The sequence below is a fragment of the Lathamus discolor genome, chromosome 20 (genome assembly GCF_037157495.1).
Source record: "Lathamus discolor isolate bLatDis1 chromosome 20, bLatDis1.hap1, whole genome shotgun sequence".
In the NCBI taxonomy this organism is placed as follows: domain Eukaryota; kingdom Metazoa; phylum Chordata; class Aves; order Psittaciformes; family Psittacidae; genus Lathamus; species Lathamus discolor.
In genome coordinates this window covers 691,857-709,506 of record NC_088903.1, presented here as the reverse complement: position 1 = coordinate 709,506, position 17,650 = coordinate 691,857, and the positions used below count along the sequence as shown (strand labels likewise).

At 57.9% G+C, this 17,650-nt stretch overlaps 2 protein-coding genes across 3 annotated transcripts; one reads left to right on the top strand and one right to left on the bottom strand.

The window, feature by feature from the left end:
- Positions 1-984: 984 nt before the first annotated feature.
- LIMD2 (LIM domain containing 2) lies at positions 985-10,701 on the bottom strand. 2 transcript variants are annotated; one of them, XM_065699368.1, is made up of 6 exons: positions 10,523-10,701; positions 5,913-6,043; positions 4,349-4,485; positions 2,799-2,843; positions 2,046-2,185; positions 985-1,649 (listed from the first exon to the last, which is right to left on the bottom strand). In XM_065699368.1, the coding sequence occupies exons 3-6, from the start codon at positions 4,388-4,390 to the stop codon at positions 1,490-1,492; spliced, it is 387 nt and encodes a 128-aa protein (XP_065555440.1). In that variant the 5' UTR covers positions 4,391-4,485; positions 5,913-6,043; positions 10,523-10,701; the 3' UTR covers positions 985-1,489. The 2 variants fall into 2 exon arrangements, with proteins under 2 accessions (XP_065555440.1, XP_065555441.1); XM_065699369.1 differs by lacking the exon at positions 5,913-6,043.
- Positions 10,702-12,535: 1,834 nt separating this feature from the next.
- On the top strand, positions 12,536-17,374 carry LOC136024187 (E3 ubiquitin-protein ligase RNF113A-like). The gene is made up of 10 exons (XM_065699367.1): positions 12,536-12,671; positions 12,782-12,858; positions 12,941-13,045; positions 14,303-14,410; positions 14,637-14,746; positions 14,947-15,053; positions 15,583-15,672; positions 16,360-16,453; positions 16,962-17,068; positions 17,228-17,374. The coding sequence occupies exons 1-10, from the start codon at positions 12,572-12,574 to the stop codon at positions 17,317-17,319; spliced, it is 990 nt and encodes a 329-aa protein (XP_065555439.1). The 5' UTR covers positions 12,536-12,571; the 3' UTR covers positions 17,320-17,374.
- The last annotated feature ends 276 nt before the right edge of the window (positions 17,375-17,650 follow it).

Below are 17,650 nucleotides of genomic sequence, written 5' to 3'. Positions count from 1 at the left end.
TCACTGCAGTGATGCAGTGATGGGCAGGAAGCAGCTTCTGTCACGGTGTCGGCTGCATGCTCATGTGAGGAGCCCGCGGCAGCACCTGCACCACGGGGACCGTCAAAGCTCTGGGTGAGGCCAGAGCTCAGGGAGCCTTGCCGGGGTCTCTGTGTGCAGTCCGCGCTGAGCTCATGGTCCTGGCCTTGTAAAGGAGGAGTAATTTATCCACCATGAGGGGCGTCGGGCTCCTGGGGTCACCCAGCGCGTCTCTGAGGTTGGTGCCAACCCAGAGCCCCAGGGGACTTGTGACCGGGGTTAAGTGTCTCTATGTACCCTCTGTTCCTCCTGGGCTCCTCTGGACCATCCATATCCATCTGGTCCCCTCTTTGCTCCTGTTTTTGTGGCTGGTTCTGGATTCTCTCCATCAGTAGGAGCTGATGTTTTTGGCTCATGAAGGAATAGGGGCTCTTGCCGCGATGCCAAAGGCTCTGTGGGCTCTGAAAAGCCGGGTTCTTGTAGCATATGAAAGACCCTTGAATGCCTGCTCCCTCAGGCAAGGCTTACACATCGTGTGGAGGAAGGAGGTAAATACAGACCTGTTGGAGAGGGTCCAGAGGGATGGGCTGCATCCAGACCAGAGCTCATCTTGCACCGGTCAGCCCAGAGGGAACGGAGGCAGCATCTGCTTGCAGAGGCTGGGCCCATTGGTATTGATATGGGGAGAGAGCCACAAAATGTGTGCAGGGCAAAGGGGTGGATCTAATTCATGGGATGGAGAATTCCCTTTGGGAGTGGTCTGGGCGCCATGTGGAAGCTGCTGTGCAGGTTGAAATCCAGACTTCGTGCCCCACAGGACCGCTCTGCCTCCATCCTCACGCTGCACGCAGGAATGCCTGTTGATCCTGCATGGACAGGGGCTCTTTCCCCAGCCCCTGGGCAGTAAGAGGCAGCCCTCAGCATGTTCCCAGCTCCGCACCCCCCGGGAACACAGGACAGCGCAGGGAAGGCTCAGAAACCTTGTATTACAAAAATAAGAGAGCGCCTGGCGCAGGACCTACCGAAGGCAGATAGAAAAGGACAGACACTGAGAAACAGTCGCAGGGCAACATCCTTAAGGCTGAACATTCCCAGCTGAACTGAGCTGATGTAAACCAAGGACCCTCCTTAGCCAGAGCCCCAGCAAGGCAGGACTGGTGTGGCAGGAGCTGGGAGCTCTGCTCTGACTTAGAGGATGGGTTAAGGCTCCTCCAAGATCATCTCTTTACCCATGGTGGCAAACCTGAAATGCATGTACAGGGCTAGGCACCCGGTCTGGTCTCCAGAGTTGGGGCTTGGAGGCTGTCCCCTTATGGCCTTCAGGACCCCTCTATACATCCTCCAGAGAGGGCTGTGCTGCCTCCCACCCTCACCACCCGTGGTCCTTGGGTCCCCTTTGCTTTACATCAGCTCAGTTAGCGCCCGGCTCTGCACCGTTCCGGTGCTCCAGGGAGGGCTGAGCTGGCTCCGCTCATGCCGACTTGGTCCCACTCTCCACCTCCTTGTGCACCCACAGCTCCTTGTGCTGCTTGCGCCCGAAGCCCTCGTCGTAGTTGCCTTTACTCTTGAAGAGCTGCTGGAAGTGGGGCTTGCAGTAGAATTCCCCATGGAGCGCCGCGTAGCTGCCCAGGCTGGGGAAGGAGAGCAGGGTTAGCAGGGCTCCAGGGAGACCTCAGAGCAGCTCCAGTGCCTGAAGGAGCTGCAAGAAACCTGGAGAGGGGCTTTGGACAAAGGATGTAGGGCTTGGAGCAACCTGGTCTTGTGGAAGGTGTCCCTGCCCGTGGCAGGAGGTTGGAACTGGATGAGCTTGAAGGTCCCTTCCAACACAAACCATCCTCTGATCCAGCTGAGACTTGGGACCAGTTGGGCACATAAGCCCTGGTTTTTTGCTGTGATGAATGTGCTGGGGGTCACATGCATGTGATGGGTGGGCTGTTTGGAGAGGTCTCCCCATCCATGGGTACCACATTGCCATCCACCCACCCCTCCAACAGCAAGCACCATGGCTGCATCCTGCTCAGGCTCACCTGAGCTTGGTGTGGCAGTGCTTGCAGCAGAAGCAGGCGTTGTGGAAGACGAACTTATCGGCCACGAGCCGCTCCATGGGGTACACGGTTTTCTGGCAGGCAGTGCACATCTCCTTCACTTGTGCCTTCAGGCTGAAGGACTGCGGGGGCGGGGGGGAGAGTGAAGGGAGAGAGGATGAGGAAGGAATTTGGGGTATCCTGTGCCTGGCTTCCCCCACAGCCTCTTCCCTGAGGTTCCCTGCCATTGGGTGAGGTACTGGGCTGGGTCAGCCTGGAGAAGAGAAGGCTCCTGAAGGGGAGACCTTAGAGCAGCTCCAGTGCCTAAAGGGGCTGCAGGAAACCTGGAGAGGGGCTTGGGACAAGGGCCTGTAGGGACAGGCCAAGGGGAATGGCTTGAACCTGCCCGAGGGGAGGCTGAGCTGAGCTCTTAGGCAGAAGCTCTTCCCTGTGAGGGTGCTGAGGCGCTGGCACAGGGTGCCCAGAGAAGCTGTGGCTGCCCCATCCCTGGCAGTGCTCAAGGCCAGGTTGGACACAGGGGCTTGGAGCAAGCTGCTCCAGTGGAAGGGGCCCCTGCCCGGGGCCGGGGTTGGAGCTGGGTGAGCTTTAAGGCCCCTTCCAACCCAAACTATTCTATGATATGATGTGAGGCATCCCCATCTCCCCTCGCCCTCCCTGTGCTGCACCACTGCTGACTGATAGGATGGGGTTTGGTCCTTCCCTCCTTGCTGTGGAGGCTGCGGTAATCGCAGGTACCTTGGAGCGCTGCACGGTGCTGCCTCCCGAGCTGTTCTTTGCCTCCTGCCAAGGGAAGGAGAAGAGAAATCAGGATGAAAGCCGGCACTGAGAAGCCTGGTGCTGAGCTGCGCTGAAGGAGCAGCAGAGGATGGGGACGGGCAGGACCTCTGCCTGGCTGCCCCTGCACTGTCTCTGAATGCCGTTGCCAAGGCCATGCCCTCCCCACGCCCCTCGCTCTCAGGGAGCTCTTGTGCTGGTTTCCCCTCAGCAGCTGTGTTGTTTCTGAGCCCCGTTTTCAGCCCATCACCGCGGGACATCCTGCACCACGGCCCAGATGGAAAAGCCCCTGGAGTCCCTGCAGGCCCTTGCATCCATCTGCGTCCATGGTGGATGCAGGAGGGATGTGGGGCACGGATGGAGGAGCACTAGAGCAGAGCTCCAAGTGCTGGGGTGCCCTCAGGGCCTCAGCGCACGTTCTCCCGTCTGCAGCAGCTCATCCCAAATCGCCTCCGTCCCCTGCCCTTCACTTTCCCCACGCTCCTGCACCCTCCCAAGCTGATTGCACACTCACTGGGTCCCTGCCAGCCATTGCACGCACTGCGCCTGCCTTTGTGCTGGTGAGGATGCTCCCTTCTTTCAAACAGGAGCAAAGAGGCAAACCCACTTCTAGCAAGGACCGGCCAGGAACCACTCTACCACACTGTGGCTCTGCACTGTTTGTTGCCGAGGCGGTCCCAGAGCATCACCCCACTGCCTCCTGCTCCTTCCTCTCGCTCTGCTCGGCCCCAGGCTGATTTTCCCTCCTGCTTCGTCCTTCCCCGTCGTTTCTCCTCTGTATTGTGGGGAATAGCTGGGGAGGAGGCGCAGGAAGCTCTCACTGCACTGCGCTGCCACCTCAGACGTTTCCCAGCTGCTCCCGTTGGCTGGGGTCAGGGACGCCGATTTCCCTCTCCTTCCCTCAAGGAAGAATGAGCCAAAGTCAACAAGAGGGACCCGGGCAGCGGGGAGGCTCAGGCCGTGTAAAACCGGTTGCATCCCTTGGCTACGGGAAGGCAACCGCAGGTGCTCTCCTGGGGTTAGGGTTTCATGCGCTGCTTCCAGAGCTAAGGAGAGCGCTGCCTCCTTGGAGCTGGATACATCCGCTCCCAAGGCTCCAGCAACGCACTGCTGCTCATCACTTCTCGGCAGCCTTCTGGCTCCGGGCAGGCAGCGCTATCTGCTTAATATCTGATGTGCTCCCTCGGGGAAAGGGCCGTATCCTGTCCCAGCAGGACGCGTCCTGGAGCCCTTTTGTTTTTCCATCTCCAAGCCCGAGCAGCTCCCGATGGTGCTCGCGGACAGCCATGGAAACACAAACAAACAGAGGCGATGGGAGCAGGGTGAGCCGGAGCGCGGGGGTGCACTCAGCAAACAGCACCTTCGGCTGGAGCATCCCTGGCCCCTGGCCCGGGGCGGGGAAGCAGCGACTGTGCCTTTGGTCAGCCTAAAACATCCGGGGTAGAGCTTCTACCCACAGCCCTCCCGAGGGCCAAACCCAGGGGGAAAGGCCCATGCAAACCCCTACGTACATGAGCTGGGGGGGAGCTGGGGGGTCCCGTGGCCTGGAACATGGTTCCTTGCCCTCCTCCGTCTGTTTAATCCTGAGCTCGGTGCCCGTGGGGCGACGTTCCCTGCGGAGATGTCCGAGAGAAGCCTCTTGCAACACCTGGAAAGGAAATGGCAAGAGGAGCAGGGCTGGTTTCATCACCCCAAGGGCCGGTGTGCAATGGTGACGGGCTCGGTGCGCAATGGTGATGGGCTCGATGCTTCCTCCATGGGCTCCGTGCAGCCTCTTGGGCTGCTGGAGGGAGCCAGGAGTTGGAAGCACACGAGGCTTGATGTGGGCAGGAGGTGCAGGTCTGGAGCACAGCTCACAGGAAGCTGGTGACGTGAGCACCAAGCTCAGTACCAACAGTCTTGGGGTCGCAGAATGGTTTGGGATGGAAGGGACCTTCAAAGCTCATCCAGTCCTGCAATGAGCAGGGACATCTTAAACTGGATCAGAGCCATGTCCAGCCCAGCCTTGGACGTCTCCACCACCTCTCAGGGCAAGCTGTGCATTACCACCCTCACTGTGAAACGTTTCTTCCTCACATCCAGCCTGAGCCTCCCTCTTTTAGTTTAAACCATCACCCTCCTCTAGTCCCATGCGAAGATACTGGGCAGGAGGGGGGTGATGGAAACACGAGCAGAAGGGGATGTGATGGCTTCTGCTCACATGTGGAAGGCGATTGGTCCTGGAGCAGCATTAGCACAGCACAGGAAAGAGAAAAGGAAAAGAAAGCCCCAGCCAGCATCGCAAGTAACCCCTTCTGGTAACAACTGCCTGCAAAGGCGCCACAGGGGTTTTCCCCCATTGCCCTCACCCTCAAAACACCCAGAAAAGATGAGGCTTGAGGAGCCCCGCTTTGCTCGTGCAGGAGCTGTGGGGCTGCGCAAACGATGCTGAGGGAGGAGCAGAGCGAAGGGAAGGTGAGGAATGGTGAGGACGTGCTGGGGGCTGCGCAAGCCTTGTCCCATCTCCCAGCCCCCCGAGCGCTCAGCTCCGGCCTCACCAAAACCACCTCCCGTCACCCTGCGGTCGCGTTGTTGTTTCCTGTGCTGCAGGGGTGGCAGGCACAGGCAGCGGGTGCTGGGGCCCAGGGCAGAGCTGGCCCGGGAGCAGAACCCCCATCCCACGGGCCTCGTGTCTCCAGGCTCTGCCTGGTCCCTACAGCCCAACACAGACCCCAAGGGGAGCTTGGAGCACCCGGAGAGCCTGGTGTCCATCCGCATGCTCTGATGTGGATGCAGAACCCTCCCCTTTAGCCCCTGCCTTTGCCACAAGCACTTCACCCCCAGCTTCCCTCCCTCTTCCCTTGCACCTCATCTTCCTCCCTTATCCCAGCCCCTCAGTTTCCCCGCTCACTCCATCAGCCCTGACCCATCCGCGCACACACACAGGCTCCTTCCACCCCTTCATCCCTTTGCTTCTCTTGCCCCAAACCCTGTTCCCTTCCACGCCATCCCACTCATCCTACCCCATGGCTTGATGTTCTCCACCCAGCCCCATCCTCCAGGTCTCCTTTCTGTTAACCCCCCCCGTGCACGTACCCGCCGTGCTCTCCCAGCCTTCGGTTCAGGCAAGAGGTCCCCTCCGCGTAGCTGCTTGTGAGTAGTTGCTAAATGTCCTTCCTGCCCAAGGGCACGAGGAAGGAGCAGAAATCTCAAGGGGGAAGGCTGTGCTGAAGCGATAAGGGGAAACAACAAGTTAGAAACCACACGAGGAGGCTCCCATTGCTCTTCCAAGGAGGCGTTTGTGTGCTCGGGGTGGGATTTGAGCCCAAGGCAGTCACCATGAGCAGAGGAACCCCAGTGGCACAGGCATTGCTCAAGGACACGGTGCCGCGGTGGTGGTACGAAGCCTTCACAAGTGCTGTGACAACCCCCAGGGGTGCAGAGAGCATCCTGGGCAAAGCAAGAAAGCCAAGTCCAGGTCTCCACAGTGGAGGCTGGCACCGTAACTGCTACATCTGACTTCTCCAAACCTCTATTCCCTAAGGCTCTTGGCCATCTACACAGCCTGGGAAGAGCAGGACCGATGTCCTCTCCTGGTCAATTCCAGGGATATGGCTCAGGACGAGGTGAGATCCCCTTTGTTCTTCCTGCCCCTCCTGGGAGCATCTGATGACTTGTGTGGACCAAAACACCCCTTTCTCCAAAGGGAACTGGGCTGGGTGCAGTGGACGGAGGTTGGAACGAGATGATCTTTAGATGGTCCCTTCCAACCCATTCTGTCTGTGATGATGCTATGAGTCAGGACTTAGGGCTTGGAGCTTGTCTGGCACCCCCAGGGGAGCTGTGCCTGCTGCCGTGTGAGAGCAGCCCCAGCTCCCCATTAGCACCCACTGGGGGGGGTTTGGGCTGAGGAAGGCGATGTTCATCCCAGGAGCTGCTCAGTCGCAGAGCTCCAGCCCCACGGCCCCTCGGAAAGCCGATGGGTTTCCGGCACAGGAAAGCAGCGGCTGCAGAGGCAGAGAGGCCCCTCGCTGCCATCTGGTTCCCATTAGCAGCGCTGCGAAGTGCGTGTTTACTGCTGGGATCCCTGCACCATTGCAAGAGGCTTTCCCAAAGGCAAAGCACGGTGCGGGAGGGATCTGGGCCCCTTCCTCCTCCATCCCGGAGCACGGAGAGGCTTCGAGCTGCGGGTTAAGCTGATGGCTGTGGGGACCCAGGGCAGGTCCCCATTGGTTTGACACAGGGGAAGAGCAGGGGACGCCACTGCCCTGTTCATCAGGCTGCTGGCAGCATCCCCAGCAGATGGACCTGTCCCTGCACCCCAGGGCACAGAGACACCTTCCACCATCCCGCTCCATTCGTCCGCTTTACATCCATGTTCTCTGCCTGTTGAAAGGCTGCCAATGGGCAGGAAATCTTCAGGAATAACTGTTCCTGAAGGAGTGGGGCAGAATAGGGGTGCCTTTGGTAGGGCAGCAATGGAAGTCCCACACTTCCAGAGGGAGCCTGGGGGAAGCCCTTTCTCACCCCCTCTGTTCTCCCACCTTCATCCCTGCCTTCTCTTGTCTCTCCTGAGGCAAACAAGCAGGATAGGCAAATAGTTCATGCTCCTTCCCTTCTCTTTTCAGGTTTTCCATAGTCTCTTCCATAAACTGTGCTCCACCTGGAAGCGTCACCTTCTGGTTTCCAGCATCAATGTATTTCCATTGACCGTGATACCAGCATTACGTTCCTGGTTCTTCTCCCACCATAATATTTGCCTCTCAGGGGGATTCCTAAAGAGGAATCATTCTGTATCAGACAGCAGGAGAAGCCAATTCCTTTGCATCTGTTCTCATAAGGTTCCTACAGCACCACCTTGGTGGCCCATTGCATGGAGGTGAGCTGGCCCGGACACACCACACTGAAGGAGATCTCAGACCTCTGTGTTGTGGTCTGAAGAGCACACAACACATCTGAACACATCTGGCCTGATGTGCTCCTCCTTTATCACCTCTGCCAGAGATCCTCACTCCTCTTTCTTCTTCAGTGCCCTCCCCTTGCCGAGCTCCCTCCAGGCTCCAGCAGCTCCCCATGTTCCTGCCCAACTCTTCGTCAGCCTTTTCTCCCACCTTCCAAAGGGATTGGTACCAACTTCAGGCCTCAGCTCTCCCCTTGGGGAAGGATCCAAGTGTCCTCCTTCCATTTTGCTGCCTCTTTCCTGTCTCCACCTAAAACAATCATCTCCATCAAGTGCTTGTCTTGAATCCAGATTCCTGAGGCCCTGTTTCAGGTCACACGCAAGGAAGATGCTGAGCCAGCTTGGCATGATCCGCGTTAAAGACTTCTATTCTGCTTCCCAGCACCACGTCTTTGAATACTCTTTCAAATCCCATTCCAGAAGCTCACCTTCAATTGCGCTCCAGTTAATGGACCTGTAATTGCCTACAAATCCCTCTTTTCCCAAACACAACCTGTCCACGTTCTGTTGGCTCATCTCCTCCCATGGAATATCACCAGGCTTTGGGCTGGTGCTTCCCATGTGGATTAGCTCTGAGAGCTTCCGCTGCTTCACCATCAGCAGCCACAGCAGGAGCAGGAGCGATTCCTGTCCCAGGCACCCCAGAACACAGCACAACCACATCCCATGGTCCCTGCCTCTGTACCACTGTGAAGCTGCTGTGTCCAAGTGTCCCCAGTAGCCACCAAAATCCCGTTCTAGGTTAAATCTCTCAAAGCATCCCTCTTTTTGAGCTGCTCTGCCTGTCTGTCACTTCCATCCTCCCTTTTAGGACCCATGATGCCCAGAATGGGACCTGGTGCTCTGCAAGGCCATGGGATTTCAGTGGAGCAGTGGGAAACACAAGCCCTGGAGAGGCACACTGGAGGCTGCCGAGGCTCCTTGTGTCCAGTACCTTGAGCTGGCCATTGGAGAGGGTTGTGGGCACACCAGGAGCAAAGGGTGTGCATAAAGTGTGCTTCATCTTCACTGCAATCATCCCTTCACCCAGATTCCATGTTTTCCACCCCAGAGCTCCTGCCAACAGCAAGGTGAGCTCTGCAACACCCTCTGATGGCATTCCCCCATTGAGGAATGACGCAAATGGAAAGCAAAAGGCAGGCACCCCTGGGGGAACATCGCTGCCTGACAATGGACAACAACCCTCCCGAAGCTGAGGATGGGCAGAAGGAACAGCAATGACTCCATCACTGTGTGGGAGCAGGGGTAGGTTCATGGGACTGAAGGAAGCCAGAAGAGGAACTCCCTTCCCTAATGAGAACCCTCGTGGGATCTTTGTTGACCAGAAAATGTCGGGAGACTGGGTTTGAGCTGTTTGAAGAAGATGCACCCGGTCCCTTTGCCAGGCTCCTTCTGACAGACCCTAACTGGGAATTGGCTTCTTGCAGGGCTTCCATTTAGACCGGAGCTGTTTCAGCCTAGGCTTGATGGGTTGCACTGCAATGATGTTGTCATCTACGTGAATACTGCTGCAGATGTGCTCCTCCTGGCCTTAACTGCACATCTGGGGCACCAGATGTCTTCCCTGTGCATCCCTCACCCGATGCCTTTGGTGGACAAAGCCCAGTTGCCAAGGGATGAGCCAGGCTGCTGAATTAGCACGTTCTGGCAGAACTGATGCTCCCCCCGTGAACAAAACCAACAGATAGGACCTGCAAGGTGGCTGAGCTGGTTTCAAGTGATCCAAAGGGATCAGACTGGCTCAGAACAGGGGAGTGACAGCGCCAGGATGGGACCTGGGAGACCTGGGCTTGACTCCCAGCTGTGCTGCTGCTGGCAGAGGGTGCTCCTTTCCCCTCAGTGATGAGCACGGAGCTGCTCTCCTTTGTGAGCCCTGGCTCTGAAGGGCTGTCAGAGCTCAAGGTGTTTGTGTTGTTATCAAACCTCGCAGTCATGCAACAGCATCCCAAGGGAAGCAGTGAAAGCCCTGGACCTGTCCGTGGCAAGATTTAAAGCCAGGGTGAGGCAGTGGGAGACTCAGCACTGAGAATGAGCAGGCAGGAACGAAGGGGGTTAAGGAAGTCAGGATCTAACAGGTTTTCTTCCGTCTCTGCTCTTTCTGATCAGCTTAATAACATGGATCTGTCCAGCCCCCCTCCAGCACGTACTGCAGCACACAAGAAAGAGGGGGTTACAGCCCAAAGGGGGGACACAAGCCCCAAAACACCGCACCCCTGATGCTCACAGCAGCAGATCCAGCAACCTCAAGGCCTGTTCTTTCTCTTGCCGCCCTGATACCCTGGACACAAACCTCTCACCCCCAGCTCACACAGGGCATGGGGTGCTCACCCCTGTCAGCAGCATCACTCCTAGAGCTCAGACAGCACCTCCTTGCCCCCGCCTGACCCCAGCGAGGCCACCCAGGGCCCAGAACAGCCCCCTTTGTTGTGTGTGTGTCCGCCACCCCAGATCCCCTTCCCTCGATCACCTCTGCCGAGGCCCTTTTCCCAAGCCAAGAAGTTCCCGGTGGATCAGGATGGGATGTGCAGGGGGTGAGCCCCCCTCTGCTGGCTGGCTCCGGGCCGCCGGTGCCGCTGCCCAGGGCTCTCCTCCTCCCTCCTCTCCGTCCCTTTCCCCCCACTCGCTCTCGGTTCCCCCCCCCAGAGCAGAGCCGGGGGTGACGATGCCCTCGCTCCGCACCCCTCGGGGACCATCATTGTCTCCCGCCGCCTCCCAGCCCCGTTGTTCTCCGCGGGCGCAGCCTCACCGTAAGCGTGCGCTGCTCCCGGCTCTGCGGGCGGGTTTCGCCCCGGTCCCGGGTGGCTCCGTGGGGCTCGGGCTCTGTCCCGGAGGCGCAGGGTGTCCCCGCCGCCTTCCCCCCGCCTGGCAGAGGCCGGGTTATGGGAGCAGGAGCCGTTTCCTGCGGGCTCCCCCGGCTCCTCGCCACCCCTTTTATCGCGGGGCCGCCGCCGTGATTGGCTCTCGGCGTCGAACCGGCTTCCAGCCGCTCGCTCCTTTGTGTGGAGCCAGCCTCTAACCCCAAACCTTCCCCAGCCCCTCTCGGCCCCGGTCGCTGTCCCCGGACCCCCGCAACCTTCCCGACCACCGAGCCCAAGAACCCTTCCCTCGGGGCCCTCCGCACCGGCACCGTGTGTGCAGTTACCCCCCAGCTCTTGCCCGGCCTCCCCCCATGTTCTGTGTGTGCAGATGGGCTTTGCTCAACGCCTGGGACACGGCCTTGTGCTCTCTCTGCGCGGCACTAACCCCCTTGTGTGAGGATTCCAGCAGCATCCCGGAGGATCCATCCTCCAAACTCACCCCCCCCCCCAGCCAGCCCCAAGAAACTGCAGAGGAAGGCTGTTACCAGGCAGCAGCAGGAAAGGGGGATCCCCATTCCCGCAGCTCCTCACCCCCAGGGGGAAAACCAGAGGGCTTGGGAAGCTGGATTTAGGCCATGGAGACCACTCCATCAAGTGGTCCATAGATATGCCAGGGCTGGTTCCCACGGGATGAGCAAAATCCCTGCTTGGATGGTAAAGGAGACTCCTGGGATTTGGGTCGTGGTGGCTGAGGTTTGCAGGGCTGGGATCACCCCAGGAACGGGGCACAATGTGAGGGATGAATAGGTTAAAACCTGAGGGGAACTCGGAGGCTGTTTGGTACCAGCGAAGGGAGCAGCGTGGCCATGGGCAGCAGCAGGGGACAGGGCCACGGGCTCTGGGGACTTCATCTTAACCTCCCAAACTCCTCCAGTGGGAGAGGAATGGAAGTAGAATGTGCTGGGAAGAGCTTGGGTAGTGATGATGCAAGAAAAAATGGTCTTGTCTGGGCTCTTCTGCACATCATGGCACCACTGGAAACAGCCACACGCCACTGGAGATGGCCCCAGTGGCAGAGGAATCACAGACAAATTCCTTGTGCATGGAATTTGCCTGTAATTCCCTGTGCAAAACTATGAGTAAGGGATTTATGGCAGGGTTTACCGGACAAGGAGATGGCACGGGTAGGATTTATCACCTCTATCACTCCGCATTGCCCAAATAGCATCTGTGATGAAAAGGCTCTCTGCTACCCAGAGCAAATACAAGAGGAATTTGACTTGATAAAATTAGCTGTTGCCAAGCAGATCCATGCCTAGCGATGGGGATGGGCACATGTATCACATAGCAGGGGACCAGCAGGGCTGCATAAGCCAGTGGCCATCTGGGCACAGGGAAGAGCATCCAAGGCATCACCACGGTGCCCTGAAATGAGGGCAGGGAAGAGGGAAGCTGCAGCAAGGAGTTAGCTGGGCTGCAGGGAGACCTCAGAGCAGCTCCAGTGCCTAAAGAGGCTGCAGGAAACCTGGAGAGGGGCTTGGGACAAGGGCCTGTAGGGACAGGCCAAGGGGAATGGCTTGAACCTGCCCGAGGGGAGACTGAGATGAGCTCTTAGGCAGAAGCTCTTCCCTGTGAGGGTGCTGAGGCGCTGGCACAGGGTGCCCAGAGAAACTGTGGCTGCCCCATCCCTGGCAGTGCTCAAGGCCAGGTTGGACACAGGGGCTTGGAGCAAGCTGCTCCAGTGGAAGGGGTCCCTGCCCATGGCAGGGTGTGGAGCTGGATGAGCTTTGAGGTCCCAGCAGGAGCGTGGCCCAGCTCATCCCAGCACCCGCTTTGGGATGCAGGATGGGCGCGTTCGGGGCTGGGGCTCCCGTTGCCATGGCGACGCGGGAGCGCGCCCCCCCCCCCCCCGAGGAAAAAAGGGGATGGGGGAGCCAGTCCTCCCCTCCCGCAGGGGGCGCTGTGGCGGGTTCCCGTGAAGCGGTCGGCGGCGCAAGATGGCGGAGGAAGGGGGCGTTTGCAGTTTCGTGTTCAAGAAGCGGGGCCTGGCGGCGGGCAGGGGCCGGCGCAAGCGGCCCAGCAGCGATCAGGAGCGGGGTGAGCGGGGCGGGCACCCCGGGAGGCGAAGCAGGGCCTGGTGCCTCCACAGAGCGCCGGTGTGCGGGGGTGAGGCCCGGAGGCAGCTCTGAGCCCGGCTGTGCCCGCAGAGAGCAGCGGCGAGGAGGGCAGCCCGGTGGTGCGGAGGGAGCGGCGGCGGGAGCTCCCCAACCCCATGATCCAGAAGGTGAGGCGGGCGCGGCGGGGCCCGCGCTGGGCACCGCCATGGAGCTTCCTGCCCCTCGTCCCCGCTGTCTTCTCGCCCGCAGACCAGGAGGTGCGCGAAGGAGAGGCCGGGGTACGCGCTGAGCAGCAGCGAGGAGGAGGATCCCGCCAAGGAGATCGGAGTCACGTACAAATCCACCAGATCTGCGGTGAGAGCGGGAGGAGCGGGTACCCCCCGCTTGAACGGGCCCGTGTGGGATCAGCCACTCCTAGGGATGCGCCTCCCTGGCCCGTCCCTCTTAGTAGGTGTTGGGTTTCCGCTCCCACTGCCACCCTCGGGAGGCCATGGAAGGTGGCGTTTCGCTCTTAGAGATGGGAATTAAAGCCCCAAGGGGTCACTGGACACGGCACAGGAGGGGGAGCTCGTGAATCAGGTTTGCCTTAATGCTGGGGTTCGGGTTTCAGGTTTAGGCCATCTTCCTTCACAAAGGATTCAGGGTGACTTGGAGGGTGCACCCGTCTTTATCCTTGCGGGCAGTGATGGAGTAAGAACTACAGAGAGAGGTCGTTTCCTTGGGATTGACGGCTCTGGGTGGGCTGTTAACATCTGGAGTGGAATCAGGTGTGCAGGTTTGGGCACAGCTCACGGTGCTGTTCCTCTTCATTTCCCTCTTGATCCAGTGAAGGTTTGCCCATTAGTATGAGCCTGCACAGGATGTAAGCAGGATCAAAAGCAGGTATCAACACACATTCCCCTTCACACCTATTTCCTTCTGTAAAGTGTCAATAATGCCTAACTGTCCCCAGTCGAAGCTGCAGGGTCAGACCAAGGCCTCTTTGTCACATTGGAGATGAATATGAACCAAACCTTGTACTTTGACTGCTGCCAAGGGGGGCAATGTGTTCTTAGCCCTCCTTCCCATAGGGAATGAGGAGGTAACAGCTTTTGGACTTCAGAAGCTTTTGGCACCTCAGTCGGATTTGGTTTTACTTGAGGCTGGTTGTAACTGTGCTTCTGTTCCTGAAGATAAAACCTGGGCTAGGTGTCTGTTTGCTCCATTAAAGAGGAATCTAAACCTGTATTAAAGCTGAGTGTAAGCCACGCACAGCTGGGTTAAAAGGTCCCACAACATCCTGTGTGTGGGGGGGGGGTGTGTCTCATGATGGAAGTGTTGGATATCAGAGACCCGAGTTCAGCTTCTGGCTGAGGGTGAAGGAATAAAGGACAAGTGTTTCCTGCCTCTGCAGGCTAAAACCTGGGAGCAGTAGGGGATTAGCACCTCAGACACAAGGCTGGATTCAACCCATGGGGGATTCTCTCTCTAAGGGACTGTAGAACCTGGTGGGAGGTGAAGCAGGCCACATGCAGTCCTTGCGCTGTGACCAACCCTGCAGGCAGCCAAAGAGCTCTCTGCCTTCTACAGGTTTTCTCTTCAGTCTTGTCACAAGTTCTTCTTGCTTTGCAGAAACCTGTTGGCCCAGAAGACATGGGAGCCACAGCAGTGTATGAGCTGGACACGGAGAAGGAGAAGGATGCTCAGGCCATCTTCGAGCGCAGCCAGAAGATCCAGGAGGTGGGTGAGCTCTTCCTCTGTGAAAAGCTGGTGCTGGGCAGCAGCAGTGCCTGTGCTTTACTCATCCCTCATTTCCTCTCTGGAAATCCGAGGAGCCAAGAGTGCAAAGAATTTGGCATTAAGGATGGCAGGGCTGGGAAGGGAGACCTGGTGTTGGAGCAGCGAAAGCTAATCCATGTTATGAAGCTTTCCTGGTCTTTAATCACCTTTCTTTTTGCTTGCTTAGGAGCTGAGAGGAAAGGAAGATGATAAAATTTACCGTGGTATTAACAACTACCAGAAGTATGTGAAGCCCAAGGACACATCCATGGGAAATGCCTCTTCAGGAATGGTCAGGTAGGTTGGGATGAGCCTCAGAGGACTGGGACCACAGAAGAGCTCAGGCACCATCCCCAAAGGCACCTGTCTGGGGTCTGAACTTCACTGCTGCTGCCAGCTTCTCTCTAACAAGTTTGGTGTCTGGTTCTGAACAGGCCCCCAGGGGCCTTCCCCACTGCAGCTGCAGAGCCGGCCTGAGCCTTCTCCCACCCTTTCAGAAAAGGACCCATCCGAGCTCCAGAGCACTTGAGGGCCACTGTGCGATGGGACTACCAGCCCGATATCTGCAAGGACTACAAAGAGACTGGCTTCTGTGGCTTTGGAGGTGAGCAGGAGCTGCTCCAGGCCTGCAAAGGGATGCATTCCAGCGTGGGCTCCATGTTTGTAGCACTAAGATGTGTATTTGTAGATGTACAGGCAGCTGTGTGCAGAGCTGGTGGGTGATGCTGTTGCAGAGTTAGTTTATGTGATGTTCTGCTCAGTTGTGGCCCTTCTGAGAGCTGCTGGCCTCTAATCAGGGGTTATACAAGTCCTGGGGGGGACCCCTGGGATGTGCCACATTCCCACAGGAATTCTGGGCTCTGAGGCCGCATGAGGGAATGGATTTCCTGTTCCTTCCACCACTTCCCATGTGTGTCAATGCTGGAAGTGTCCCTGTGGCGTTTCCACAACCCTGAAAGCGATACTGCACCTGCTCCAAGGGCACAGACAGCAGGAAGCAACCAGGTTTCCCCTTCTGCTGGGCAGAGCTCAGGCTGCCCCTGCAGGAGGTGTCCTGGTAACACTGCCCTGCACAGCCTGCCTGCTCATTCCCCTTTCCTGCCTGCTCATTCCTCTTTCTTTGTACTCCTCAGACAGCTGCAAGTTCCTCCACGACCGCTCAGACTACAAGCACGGATGGCAGATCGAGCGGGAGCTGGATGAGGGTCGCTATGGAGTCAATGGTAAGGCACCACCTCCCTGCTCACCCTGAGCTCATGGGGGAAGAGGTTCCCAGGTCCTGCCTTTCACGTGCCTTGGGGATACTGCATCACTAAGATCTTAGGCAGAAGCTCTTCCCTGTGAGGGTGCTGAGGCGCTGGCACAGGGTGCCCAGAGAAGCTGTGGCTGCCCCATCCCTGGCAGTGCTCAAGGCCAGGTTGGACACAGGGGCATGGAGCAAGCTGCTCCAGTGGAAGGGGTCCCTGGTTGACTTGGTGATCTTAAGGGCACTTTTCCAACCTGGTTGATTCTGTGATTCACTCAGTGTCCAGAGCTGTGGCCCAGCTCATCACCTGCTGTGCAGGGGTGGGGGAAAGGGTGAAGGGGTGTTCTCTGCTTTGGAAGAAACCTAAGTTCAGAAGGAGGGGGCTGGAGGATATTGCTTTTTATAGCAGTGAGTGGGTGAGGGAGAAAGAATTGGCTCCTGAGAGATGAGCAACAAGCAAGCTGGCTCATTAGACCCAATTATATCTCAGTCCCACGTGTGTTACTGACATCAGCAGCACCCAGATGCCAGAGCTTTGTTGTTTCCAGCACTGATTTAATCCCACCTGCTGCACTCTCTGGAGTTAATATTTCATGCCCCCATGCAGGGGCTGCTCTGGCTGCCTTTGCTCTTGCTCCAGTCTGCTTAACCCTATCCTCTGCAGATGAGGAGAACTATGAGGTGAGCAGCGATGAGGAGGATATGCCTTTCAAATGCTTCATCTGCAGAAGTTCCTTCAAGAACCCCGTGGTCACCAAGTAAGTGGTGGGTTTGACACGAGGAGCAATGTGTCTGCCAGGCCGTTCGTCATTCACTGCGGAGGCAAATACAAACAGTGCCACAGGCTGGTGGGTGGGGACCTGCTGCTTGTCTGCCAGGGCTTTCTGTGGGTGGGGAAATCCTCTGGTAACGAGGAAGTCTGCAACTGGAGCATCTCCTTGGCGAGGACCTCAGGCTTTGCTGTGCAGGCACCAGATGCTTCCATCTTTCTGCTTTTGTTTTCCTGTCTTCGTTCCTCATGGACACAATGGCACACTGCATTGTGTGAGCAGAGGAACACAAGCATGGGGAGACTGAGAGCTTGTGAGGATGAGGAGCAGGCTGCACTTCCAGCCCTCTTCCCATACTGCTGGGGACGGTGCTGCAGAGGGAGCTCTGCACGCAAGCTGCCTTTGCATTCCGGGGGCTGTGGAGTCAACAATGTCTAACTCCTGGGCACAGTGATTGTCTCTGCTCACTGGCAGTGGCTTCTGTGTCTCCTCCCAGGTGCAGGCACTACTTCTGTGAGGGCTGTGCCCTCCAACACTACCGCAAATCCCAGCGCTGCTACGTGTGTGACAAACAAACCAATGGCGTCTTCAACCCGGCAAAAGGTACCGGGCACCCATGGGGGAGAGTGGGAGCTTCCAGGGAAGCAGCCAGAGCAGCACCAGCTCCTGGTGGATCATTCTGGTGTTGGGCCTGGAGCTCCCAGCCCTGAGCTGGGACAGGCCCTGCTCCCAGGTCTCATCCTGCCCATTCCTGTTTTCCAGAGCTCATGGCAAAACTGGAAAAACACAAAGCAGAGGAAGAAGAGGAGGACGAAGAGCAGCAGCATTCAGAGCGTGGTGAGGATCCTCAGTAGCAGAGCCCCCCCTGTTTTGTATCTGCCTGAATAAAGCTTTCATGGGACACAAAAACCAGCTCACAGCACTTGCCTTGGGGCCAGCAGCAGCCAGTGCTTGTGTATCAAGCAGCAGGTAGCTATGTAGAGTGTCCTCACATCCCCACCGTGCTGATCTGTGAAGGCATGAGAAGGACCAGGTAAGGTCAGGGCTTGAGTACCACTGCCTGTCTGCCCAGGGGCAGGAGGTGGTGAAGCAGCCTCCAGTCACTTCCTAACTTCCCTTTTTGACCCAGGTGCTGCTGCTTCACTCCTAACTTTGCTTTGATCCTGCTTGCTTCCTGCTGCTGTG

What these genes read in the sequence shown, in the direction of transcription:
- LIMD2 (XM_065699368.1), bottom strand. Translation starts at nt 4,390, where the DNA reads ATGTTCCAGGCCACGGGACCCCCCAGCTCCCCCCCAGCTCAT. An exon ending in CCAGCTCCCCCCCAGCTCAT is followed by an intron (nt 2,844 to 4,348) that starts GTACGTAGGGGT and finishes TTCCCTTGGCAG; the next exon opens with GAGGCAAAGAACAGCTCGGG. An exon ending in GCACCGTGCAGCGCTCCAAG is followed by an intron (nt 2,186 to 2,798) that starts GTACCTGCGATT and finishes CCGCCCCCGCAG; the next exon opens with TCCTTCAGCCTGAAGGCACA.
- LOC136024187 (XM_065699367.1), top strand. Translation starts at nt 12,572, where the DNA reads ATGGCGGAGGAAGGGGGCGTTTGCAGTTTCGTGTTCAAGAAGCGGGGC. An exon ending in CCAACCCCATGATCCAGAAG is followed by an intron (nt 12,859 to 12,940) that starts GTGAGGCGGGCG and finishes TCTCGCCCGCAG; the next exon opens with ACCAGGAGGTGCGCGAAGGA. An exon ending in GCCTCTTCAGGAATGGTCAG is followed by an intron (nt 14,747 to 14,946) that starts GTAGGTTGGGAT and finishes CCACCCTTTCAG; the next exon opens with AAAAGGACCCATCCGAGCTC.